Source organism: Macaca nemestrina, chromosome 6 (genome assembly GCF_043159975.1).
Source record: "Macaca nemestrina isolate mMacNem1 chromosome 6, mMacNem.hap1, whole genome shotgun sequence".
In the NCBI taxonomy this organism is placed as follows: Eukaryota; Metazoa; Chordata; class Mammalia; order Primates; family Cercopithecidae; genus Macaca; species Macaca nemestrina.
Window position 1 is genome coordinate 114,732,692 of NC_092130.1, and position 12,066 is coordinate 114,744,757.

At 39.0% G+C, this 12,066-nt stretch overlaps 1 protein-coding gene across 3 annotated transcripts in view; it reads left to right on the top strand.

Moving 5' to 3' along the window:
• Positions 1–1,430: 1,430 nt before the first annotated feature.
• LOC105499435 (DEP domain containing 1B) overlaps positions 1,431–12,066 on the top strand; it is a 123,006-nt gene continuing 112,370 nt past the window's right edge. For 2 of the 3 annotated variants that reach the window (XM_011771999.2, XM_071098898.1), the window contains exon 1: positions 1,431–1,574. In XM_011771999.2, coding sequence (XP_011770301.1) covers positions 1,527–1,574 — 48 coding nt within the window. In that variant the 5' untranslated portion in view covers positions 1,431–1,526. Of the gene's footprint in view, positions 1,575–1,627; positions 1,779–12,066 lie in introns of those variants that run through there. The other variant, XM_071098899.1, reaches the window with a different exon arrangement.

Below are 12,066 nucleotides of genomic sequence, written 5' to 3' on the forward strand. Positions count from 1 at the left end.
AAGCAAGACCCCAGAAGTATGCCAACGTATAAAACCCCAGGTCAAAAGATCAAACTATGCACTAGATCTCTCAAGTCACCGGCTTGGCCCTCTTCCAAGTGTACTTCCTTTCATTCAAAGCTTTTTAATAAATTTTCACTTCTGGTCTAATACTTGCCTGGGTTTCTCCTTCCGTCTTAAGCCCCTCACTCGAATTCTTTCTTCTGAGGAGGCAACGATTGAGGGTGCTGCAGATCTATAGGGATTCGCTGCCTGTAACATACTTTGGGGTGGTGTCTCGGATATGGGCAGCTGCTAACATATTTTGGTGCCCTGTGACTCGAGTAACTTCCATAGCTCACAAAGACAGTAACATTTTCTAGGGAGTCACTAGAAGATAAATGTAAAAAATTTCCTGTATCTCCTAGTGGAAGATAGGGTTACTTCGTTAAGAATGTTTATTCAGGTCAACTGCAGCCTTCAATTCCAAGCCTTTGGTGATACGGACTATTTTCTCACCGTGGTAGGGAGAGGATGCCCGACCCAGAGAAATCTTTATGGCCTGCTGCATCGGAAGAGGCCGGTCAGCTTGCCCTTTCTGAAACTACCATTTCTCCAATGTTTTCCGCTCGAAATAATCAATATACCAATTACGCATATTTTGGAATGGCACATCTTCACTCCTTCAACGTCTTATCCTGGGTACTTACAGAGATGACCAAATTTGAGTAGGGTACAGAGTCGTAAGTATATGGAGTTACTTCATTTGTCCCTCTGAAATATTGCAAATCGGACAAGCAATTCCCAGGGGGAAAATTCTAAGCAGTCAAAAAAGGACTCACAACCCTATTGCCAAGGACTAAAAATATCAGTCCAATACAAAACACAGAACTCAAAGGAGAAAAGACTATCAAGAGAACAAACAGAAGATAATCTGGGCTCCCTTCCCGCTCTTTATTGCCCTTACATACTGTCTACGTTCCTTGTGGCCATGTGCTCTCTATCCCGTTTTTAAATGTCCCTCCATTGGTTAAAGCTGTCGCCTCGCTTCATTTCATTACCTGCTTCTCCCAGAGTTAGCAGCACCTCCAGGCTCATAGTGCACTTGGTAGGGAGGACAGGGATTTATCCACGCGGCCCAAAGCTGGGTTTCGGTCGTTGGGTAACACCCTTTTATTGACCCTTTTGTAAAGAATGCGTGTGTTTGTGTTGCTCCGACGCAGAAATCTGGGAAGGGCGCTGCACAGCGTTGTCCAGCGCGGGAGAGACGCCCCTGGCCCCGTAGTCGCACCTGCCCAGGTGTGCTCGCACGGTGGGACCAGGGTGGGCAACAGATTTCACCTCAGGCAAGTTGGCAGCCGGAGCTCCATGCGCCGCCGGTCTCGGAGAGACACCGACCTCCCCGCCCACTCTGCGCAGTTCCGGTGACGTACCTTCGCGCCGCCCAATCAGCGCCCGGAGCCCGCGGGCTTGGGATTCAAACTGCTGCTCCGCCGGCTGGCGGAGATCGGCGCTGGCGCGGCTGCTGCCGCTGCTGCCTACTCGCCATGGAGCATCGCATCGTGGGGCCCGGGCCTTACAGAGCTACCAGGCTGGTGAGTGAGTGTGCGGGGGCCTGGGCGGAGCCGCCGGTGCCGCGAGCTCCCACTCTACGAGCGGACAGAGTGCTTGTCAGTCTTCGCTTCTGCAGTTCAGCGGGGCCCGGGTGTGGAGCGTTTCAGCTGGGACTGCTGGGGCTGCTTTTTACTGGACCAGGCTCAAAGAAAGGCTAAAGGGGCCCAGAGCTCAGCCGGCCGGGGGTGAGTGCAGCTTTGTCCCGAGATGTTGACTTGGTTTTCGGCAGTAGATGGCACCTCTCTATTTAAAGACCCCAAGACCAGGCTGCTCCCTGCCTTTTGTCCTCTGGAATCTAACGGACCCGGTCGGTAACCTGAGGGCCACCACGTACCCCGTAACGCTCAGCGTTCGCTGCAGTCCAGGCAGGGCGTGTCTCCTTCCTGAGTGACACCTGATGATACCTGACGAGGTATTCGAACAAACGGTGCCCAGAACAGAGGGGCATCGTCCTGGCCACATTTCCGGCCCCTGGCGTTTCTGTTTCTGTCAGCACCGATCCAACTGAGGAGCTGGCCCGGACAGATGTTTTAGAAGAGTCTTTGCCGACCCAGAGGGTCCCTGGGTCCGTTTTTTTTTTTTTTTTTTCCTGGGAGAAAAGCTTTGGTATTGAGGTGTACTTGGTCTGCTTTATGGCCTGGAGCAAGTAATTTTAGTGATTTCTACCTCAAAGGCTTACTATAATGCAATAAAGAGTGACAATTTGGTAATATCTGCGGCAAGTGTTTAGAGGACTTTCTGTGGAAGTGTAACGGTAATCTGGGAGGACGGTAACTTGCTCCTTGGTCTGCCAACCTCTCTGGCCACATTTAACATGGGAATTACTCTCATCGCTCCATGCATCATAATGAATACACAGGAAAAGGTGGGAACTAAGATCCAAACTCTTACTCAGCTAGACTTATGGAAGAGGTGAGGATGCTGGAATACAGATAATGTAAATAGGGTTTCCTTTTCTTTCCAAAGCCAGCTACACACTATACCAGTAGGTCAAGCCAGAGCTGAGAAGGCCAGCTTCTGGAAGAGAAACCATAGTTGGTGCTGATGGGTCTTTTAAAATTTGGCTCATAGATCACTTTGAGAAGCTGATGAAGATTAAGGATCCTCTTCACCGAAAACTGCACGTGCCACATACTCATGAAATTTTACATGATTTAAGGGAACTTGGGGCTGGGCACGGTGGCTCATTCCTGTAATCCCAGCACTTTGGGAGGCCAAGGTGGATGGATCACCTGAGGTCAGGAGTTTGAGACCAGCCTGGCCAACACAGCAAAACCCTGTCTCTACTAAAAATACAAAAACTAGCTGGGCATGGTGGCACCTGCCTGTAATCCCACCTACTTGGGAGGCTGAGGCAGGAGAATCGCTTGAACCTGGGAGGTGGAGGTTGCACTGAGCCAAGAGTGCATCATTGCACTCCAGCCTGGGCAACAAGAGCAAAACTCCATCTCCAAAAAAAAAAAAAAAAAAAAAGAGGACTTGGGAGAGTCTGTGACATTGGCAAAAAGATAAGCATTTTATTTGATTATCCTTTGGATCAGTAATCTGGGCTAGACTCATGTCAAGGGGTCTTCTGTGGAGTTCACTCATGTGCCACAAGTAATATGACTTGGCTAGTACTGGATGATGGAAGATGGCTGCTTGACTTGGTCCTGGCTATTACCTGGGTCAGATATCTCTAACAGTTTATCGGAGGCATCTTCACCTAGTGGTCTCATGGTTCCAACAAAGCTAAAAGGAAGTTTCAGCTTGTTACTTTTTGTTCAAATCTCATTGGTCAAAGCAAGTTAAACAGCTAAATCCAGATTCTAGAAATTCAACTCAATTTCTTGATGGGCAAAGTAGCAAAGCCACAGAGGTGCATGTGGAGAGGATGGGAAGAATTATTGCACTCATCTTTGCAAACACTCCATACAGACACCAGAATGATCTGGGGTCACGGCTATTGGTAGGTCTAACTTTAGGGATAAGGGTTGTACCTTATCAGGGACTTTCAAAAAGGTTTATTCTCTTTGCGGGAAGGAAAATAAGGCATTTGATGATTCCCTTCACCAATTTATTTACAGGACTTACACAAGGAAAACGTAGCGAGGCTCTGGTTCTCGACATGACTAGTCTTCATTCTTCCTGCATTAGACTACAAAAAAAAAAAGAAATTACCTCATAATTGAAATTGTATTTTAGTCTCATATTCACAGAATTGTATGAGGTACTTCTTTTCCTTGATGCAGAGGGCCCATATATAGATACTGCTGGATTCTTGAGTCACATTAAAATATTATCAAAGGAATTTATTTAATTAAAAAAAGGTGCTCTCTGCTCTCTAAAAGTCTTCAGTCTCTAACAAATGATATTCAGGCTAAATTTAGGTTAAGTTAAGAAGATAAATGACGTGGATAATTAATGAAACAAACACCTCAGTTTCACCAGAATTTCCCAGGTAATCATTTCAGTTCTCAACTTTATAGTGTTTGAGGAACATAATATTAAACTAAGATTTGGAAAGCAGAAAAAAATGGCCATTTTTATTTTTTCAAAAGTGAGTATTCCTGCTGTCAGTGATTGCAGCCAACATTGAAGATGCTTCTTTCCATTATAAAACCTGTAATTGTTTCCCCAATGTAATTCAGCTGTGACTTAAAGCTTTTGCTAGGTAAATCATATGTTGAATAGTTTGAGACTAGTCCTCTCTTTACTTATTGGACATAGCTGACCTTTCCTTCCTCCATCCACAACATACAATTTCCCCCTTTTCCCATTATGCTCATTCTAAACTTTCTTCAGGGAAAGGTTGGTAAAAATCTATTGGGATACAAAAACTAGGCCTTTATTTTCTCCTTTCATGGCTCACTTTACTTTCTCAAAGCATGTACAGCTCCATTTTTCTAAAGCTCCAAAGTCTTATTTGAAAATAACATTTTATAGATTAGGTAAAATGTTATGGCAAAAGTCAAATAGCCCCAACTCATGATAAATGTGAAGCTAATTAGTCATTTATACATTTTCTTTGAAATCACTTTCATATAAATATGAAGCTAATTAGCCATGTATACATTTTCATTGAAGTCACTTTCATTTTTGTAAACTTGGTGTCAATAGTTCATTCAAGTAGAGAGAAAGAAAATTTTTTTCTAGAAACTGCTTACATCTTCTTATCTTTGAACTTATTCTGAGTTATATATATGGTCTGATGCAACTGATAAACTTTAAAAGACATATAGCTTTCACTGAATCTGAGAGTTAGAATGGCAAGATCACACAACAAGGATGTGGCAAGTACAAGTAGATCTAGAATTGGTTGCACTGAATTCCCACACCAATCAGTTTCCTTTATAGCACTGCTATCATAATATTTTTGGTACTAAGAAGAAAGGAAGTGGAAAACCCTGGAGAAAAGAACAGGACGCACAGCAGTAGGTATATGTCTTATAGTTTGCCTCATCATGTTAAGCAAAAACAATTGTGTGATTTTGTTTTTTCCTGAGAAACTAGGGGACTGAAATTAATAAGTAAAACAAAACAAACAGTGTTTTAAAATCATAAAACAAATGTTTTGTTCCTTTGCTATAAAGATTCTCTTCAAATATAATGTCATGAAAAAAAATTCAAGCTCTTTCTTGTTCTTTGTTGACATAGGATATTTTGTTTCCAAATGTGACTGAGAATGGTATATTGCTAGATTATTTAAAGATAATTATTTTTCTTTCTGAGTGGGGTAGCCAAATAACCCCTAGTTATATTTGGAAATAAGTGGGAACAGAGACCAAGGTGACCTCAGCAGGCTTTGAAAAATCTAAAGTATCTCATATATGAAGGAAATACAACCCATAATGATAAATGCCATTCAAAATCAAAATAAGTAAACTCAAAAGTCTATTTATAAATTGTCTTTTTAAAAGGGGCAATGAGACTTTGATAAAGATGTTTTATTAGACATTTTCTATTTCATATTTCTATTATGAAATAAAAGTCAGTAGCAATAGAGCAGTTAATCCATTCTAAATCCTAATGGATTTTTTTTCCCTGTGTGGGAGAATGCAATGAATTGAAAGCTCCTGCTGAAGAGTAAAAATCTGAGAGTTGAAAAGAATTTTCCCTCACAAAGAGAAATGAACCTCACAAAAAAGTTTTCACGCCGGTTGTAGTGGCTCATGCCTGTAATCTCAGCACTTTGGGAGGCCAAGGCGGGTGGATCACGAGGTCAGGAGATCAAGACCATCCTGGCTAACATGGTGACATCCCGTCTCTACTAAAAATACAAAAATTAGCTGGGTGTGGTGGCACATGCCTCTAATCCAGCTACTCTGGAGGCTGAGGCAGGAGAATCGCTTGAACCAGGGAGCTGGAGGTTGCAGTGAGCCGAGATCTTGCCACTGCACTCCAACCTGGGTGGCAGAGCGAGACTCTGTCTCAAAAAAAAGAGAAGTTTTCACATTCCCTCACAAAGAAGACAGGGGCCTTGTCCTACCAGAGATTTATACTAGGTATTGACTGTAATGACAACTGTATGGTATTACACAGGAACAGATAGTTGTTCAATAGGATAGAAACAATCAAGAAATGTGATATGTAAGGTTACTTAATAGTGTTTCTGTTCATTTAGAAAAGCATGGCATAATTGACTCTTGATATGGTTTGGACATTTGTCCCCTCCAAATCTCATATTGAAATGTAATTCCCAGTGTTGGAGGTGTGGCCTAGTGGGAGGTGTTTGGGTCACTGGGGCAGATCATGAATGGACTGTTACTGTCCTCATGACAATTAGTGAGTTTTCACTCTGAGTTCATGTGAGATCTGATTGTTTAAAAGTGTGGCACCTGGCTGGGCGCGGTGGCTCATGCCTGTAATCCCAGCACTTTGGGAGGCCGAGGCGGGTGGATCACAAGGTCAGGAGATTGAGACCATCCTGGCTAACATGGTGAAACCCTGGTCTCTACTAAAAATACAAAAAAATTAGCCAGGTGTGGTGGCATGCGCCTGTAGTCCCAGCTGCTGGGGAGGCTGAGGCAGAAGAATGGCGTGAACCTGAGAGGTGGAGCTTGCAGTGAACCGAGATCTCGCCACTGCACTCCAGCCTCAGTGACAGAGCAAGAGTCCGACTCAAAAAAAAAAAAAGCGTGGCACCTTGTCCCTCGCTCTCTTTTGCTCCTCCTTGCTGTGTTACGTGCCTCCTTCTGCCTGCTTCTGCTTCACCTTCTGCCTTGAATAAAAGCTTCCTGAGGCCTCACCAGAAACTGAGCAGATGCTGGCACCATGTTTCTTATACACTCTGCAGAACCGTAAGCCGATTAAACCTCTTTCCTTTATAAATTACCCAGTCTCAGGTATTTCTTTATAGCAATGCAAGAATGGACTAACACAATTGTCCATCCAGAAAAAAATAGAGATCCCCTGCCTCCCACCATACAAAATTCAGTTAAAGGTTTACATATTAAAAAAGATACCCTCTAAAATATTAAAAGAAAATTTTGATAAATATTTTAATACCTCTGGATGGGGAAGCTTTAAGAGAATAAACCCTGAACTGATAAAGAAAATAGATTTTATTTCCTTATAAAAACATCAACATCTACAACAAAAATCATTGTATAGCTACAGACTATGTAAATAAGTTGATAGACTAAGATAAAACATTCTTAACATATAAGAAAAAGGTTTAATATTCTATATTCATCAGTACATATTAAATGAGTATACTATATGTCAGGCACTGGTCTTTGTTGTGAGGATATTGAACTGAACAAAACTGATTAACTTTCCTGACTTCTATGCCCTTAAACATTAACAGATTAAACAGTTCTTAAAATTGATTTTAAAAAAGAGACAACCCAATAGAAAAATGGCAAATCTCAGAAGAAGAAAGGAACATGACTAAAGGTAAATATATGAAAATGCAAACAAAATACGGATCTATAATTTCTTTTACATAGATTGGCAGAAATGAAAGGAATGATAGCGTCTAGTGTAGGCCAAAGTGTAAGGCTTTAGGCTCCCACATTGTTGGTGGAAGTGTGACTTGCTACAACTGATTTAAATATGCTGATATTTTTTAGAAATCTATCAAAAATAAACAAAAGCCTTGCTACTTTAGGTTATATAAACATGTATATACTTGTAATGTATTTGTAAAAACTGAACTGGGCACAACTTGGATGACCGTTTGTTAGAAAATGGCAGAAGAAATTATGGAACATTCTCAAGAATGGGCTAGATTTGCAGGTATGATGCAGAGAGATATCTATGTTAGGTGCAAGTCTTGTTGTATTATAACATACACAACATGATTGATCTCATTTCTTAAAATGGCAAACAACAACAAACAACACACCTACAAAGGAAAAATTCCGTCTATGTGTCTGTATGTGATAGGTATGGAGTAAGATATGCAAACTCTTTTGTGTATACTTCTGTATTTAATTCGTTTGTTTCAATGAGTGTTATTACTTCTGTAATTAAAAGAACAAACAGAAGAACTGCTAACCAAACTGGGTTAATTAGTGGATATATCTAGTGATATTTGGAAATATTGGGTCCCAGAGAGCCATGTCTTCATTATGTTTATGTAATGCATAAAGTATTATGCAGTAAGTAATTTTAGTTCATGATTATGATTGTTCAACCAACATAAAATAAAAATCTTTTTTATTAACCCTCCCCCCGGCTCTACATACTTCATTATGCCTTTTTGGTGCAAAAATCTAATGATAAATGAAAGCTAGGTATCAGAGCATGTATTAAAAAAATCAATAATCAATGATTAAAAATACGTGAAAATTGTTTAAAGGTGTGATAATATCCATAGGTACTTGGTATAGTGAAATGACTACTTGAAGAAAAGTCCGTAGCATGGGATTCCAGATCTTATTCACAGACTAAGTACCTGAATGACATTTGCTAAGTTGTGTATCCTGCTAAGGTCTTGATTTTGTCCCAAAGATTTTTTTCCAGCTCTAGAATAGATGAACCTTGTAATTTAAGAGATGTCCTGGACATTTTATATATTATCCTTATATTTGAGGAACACATTTTTAACAAAGGACTTTTATAGTTATGATCTCATTTGATCTTACAATAACCTTGTAAAGTGGGTGGATAGGTAGAGAAGTTAAATCAGCGTTGTTGGACTCTTTATGGGCTCCCTTTCTACTATTCATTATTTAGCCTTTGCTCTGCTTTTCCTGTTTACATACTTTCCCTCCTTCATCCACTCACTTGGTTTCTTCTCCAACCTCCCTACTCTCTTCCACACCCAGTTTACCACCCCAACCAACCAGTTCGTATTTGCCATCTTTCATGTGAGTAATAATCTACAACTGTGGATTGCTCTTAAGGAGGATTTTAGTATGTGAGCATGTGCGTATGTATATTATGTGTTTTTGTTTTTAGGTGTTAATTAGGCATAACGTACATAAAAATGCTCAAAAAAATTTGTTGAGTTGTGTAGAAAGTATACAACTCAACAAATTTTCATAAAGTGAGCATCCCATGTAACCAACACTTAGATCAAGGAATATCATATTACTAGCACTGTAGAAGTCTCCTTTCCCCCACTTGGTCCCTACCTCCTTATGAAGGTAACTACTATCATTACTTCAAATATCACGGATCATTTGGCCTGCTTTTGTACTTCAAGTAAATGGAATCATATAGTATTTACTTTTCATATCTGGCCTCTTCATCTCAGTATTATTTTCTGAAATTCGTCTATGTTGTGGCATGTAGCAATAGTTCGTTCATTTTCACTGCATTCTATTGGTGAATATATTAAAACTTATGTTGATGGACATTTGGGTTGTTTCTGCCTATTATGGATAGTGCCATTATGAATAATGTGTCTTTTGGGGAACATATATATGGATTTCTGTTGGGTATATGCTTAGGAGTAGAATTGCTGAGTTATAAGGTGTTCAGATATTTAGCTTTTGTAGATACTGCCAATCTGTTTTCCAAACTGGTCACACCAATTTACATTCCTTTCAGCAGTGTATGAGATTTCTAGTACTTTCACATTCTTACCAGCACTTAGTATTGCCTATCTTTTTTCTTATGTTTTAGGTCTCTAAAAAATTTTTTTAGTTTTTAAAATTGTAAACTGACAAATTATAGTTGTATATATTCGTAGGGAACAAAATGATGTTATGATTTATGAATTCAATGGAATAATTAAATCAAGCTGATTACCATATCCATCACCTCAAATACTTAACATTTTTTTGTTGTACACTTGAAATTTAGTCTCAGATTTTGAATGTACATTATTATTAATATCTTTACCATGATGTGCAAGATACCTCAAACAAAAAAGATAATTTCCTGTCTAGTTAAGGCTTTGTTCCCTTTGACCATTATCTCCCCGTTCTCTACTCCCCTCAGTCTCTGGTTACCACCATTCTGCTTTTTGCCTCTTTGAATTCAGTTGTTTTAGATTCCACATATAAATGAGAATAGGCATTATTTGTCTTTCTGTTCCTGGCTTATTTCACTTGGCATAATGTTCTCCACTTCCATCCATGTCCTTGCAAATGACAACATTTCTTTCTTTTTTTAAAGGCTGAATAGTATTATATTGTATACATTTACCACGTTTTCTTTATTCATTTATCTGTTGATGGACTTTTAGGTTGATTCCATAACTTAACTCTTGTAAATAGTGTTTCAATGAACTTGGGAGTGCAGACATCTCTTTGACATCTTGACTTTAAATCTTTTGGCCAAATACCGAAAAGTGGGATCGTTAGATCAGCCTGTCTTTCATTTTAGTTATTCTGACAGCCATGTCATGATATTGACTTGTTGAGTTCTTTTACATTGCATTGATAATTAATGAGGTTTAACATCTTTGTGTATGTTATAGGACATTTGAAGATCTTTTTTATGATATGCCTGTTTAAATTTTTTTTTCATTTTTTAATTGGAGTGTCTTTTTCTTATTGATTTTTTTTGTTTTGTTTAGGCATGACAGATATATCTTATCCTACTCATGGCTTGCCTTGTTTCTGTGTGTTTTTAAATTAAAGATATTAAATTTGGACTAACTTAATTTGGAGCATGACTCATAACAGTGTCAAAAGAAGTAGACAGATTAATGTGGATAAGAATAAAAAGCTATTTCAATTTGGCCAGGAGGAAGACATGATTAGGAATTAGTGGGATTAAATTTTGTGAGGTTGAGAAGTTGGTTAAAAAGAGTAGAAAAAGTGCTGGGTGTGGTGGCTCACGCATGTAATCCCAGCACTTTGGGAGGCTGAGGTGGGTGGATTATCTAAGGTCAGGAGTTCAACACTAGCCTGACCAACATGGTGAAACCTCATCTCTACTAAAAATATAAAAATTAGCTGGGTGTGGTGGCTCATGCCTGTAATCCTAGCCACTTGGGAGGCTGAGGCAGGAGAATCGCTTGAACTCGGGAGGTAGAGATTGCATTAAGCTGAGATCATGCCATTGCACTCCAGCCTGGGCTATATAGTGAGACTCCGTCTCAAAAAAAAAAAAAAAAAAAAGTAGAAAAAGTGAAAGATCGATTAAGCACTTGCTTACTGAATACCTAGTGTAGGTCACACACTGTGCTACACATCTGGGGTGCATGCATACACAAACCCCACTTCAGCCCCTCAGGCTCCTGCTGTTGTATGCTCAGGAATTATAAATGTGGCTGAGAAGGTTGGCCATCAAAAATAAAAGAGAAATAGAATAATAGTTTCTCAGGTGGTTGGGCAGCAGAGAGTATGAAATCTGGAAGAAAAGACATGATTAGAAGGGAAAACATGACCCAAGGTTGGGCAAAAAAAAACTGCAAAAAAACAAAAAAAATAACTCTGAGATCAGAAATATAGTTTAAAGAAAAAGGTGACATCAGAAAAATATGATTTAAATAGGAAGAGAGCTGAGAAATAAAAGATTCAGAATTTGTAAAATGACAGACTTGAATGAGAGGAGAAAATGAGAATATGACTATGAATTTTAAGGACATTAGGAGGACTGGCAGGGAGCCTATGTTCCGAAAAAGATGTCGAAGTAATTATGTAGGAAGAAATTAGAGATATATTACACAATTAAAGTTGCCTTATATTCCTTCTTCAAAAGAGATGACTTTTCTTTTTTTTGAACAGTTTGTTATATATTCATTTAGCTTTTCACATGCATATACTAAAGCAGATAGGATCAGATTATATATAGTGTTTTGTATGTTTTTCTTCCACTTAGTTATATTTACGATATCTATTTCTATTTGGAACTATCGATAGTATTTTGTTTTATGGCTATTCCACACTTCAGTCAATTTTATTCAAATTAGTTCTGGTTTTTATCTGATTATAAAATGGCAAATTAGTTCTAATTTTTCTCTGATTATGAAACTTATAAATATAAGTATATAAAAATACTTATAAATGCTTTATCTGAAAAAGCACTCAGGTTTATTAAATATAATTCAACATGTTTAAATAAAATTTAACTTGTGAATACTTTTATCTT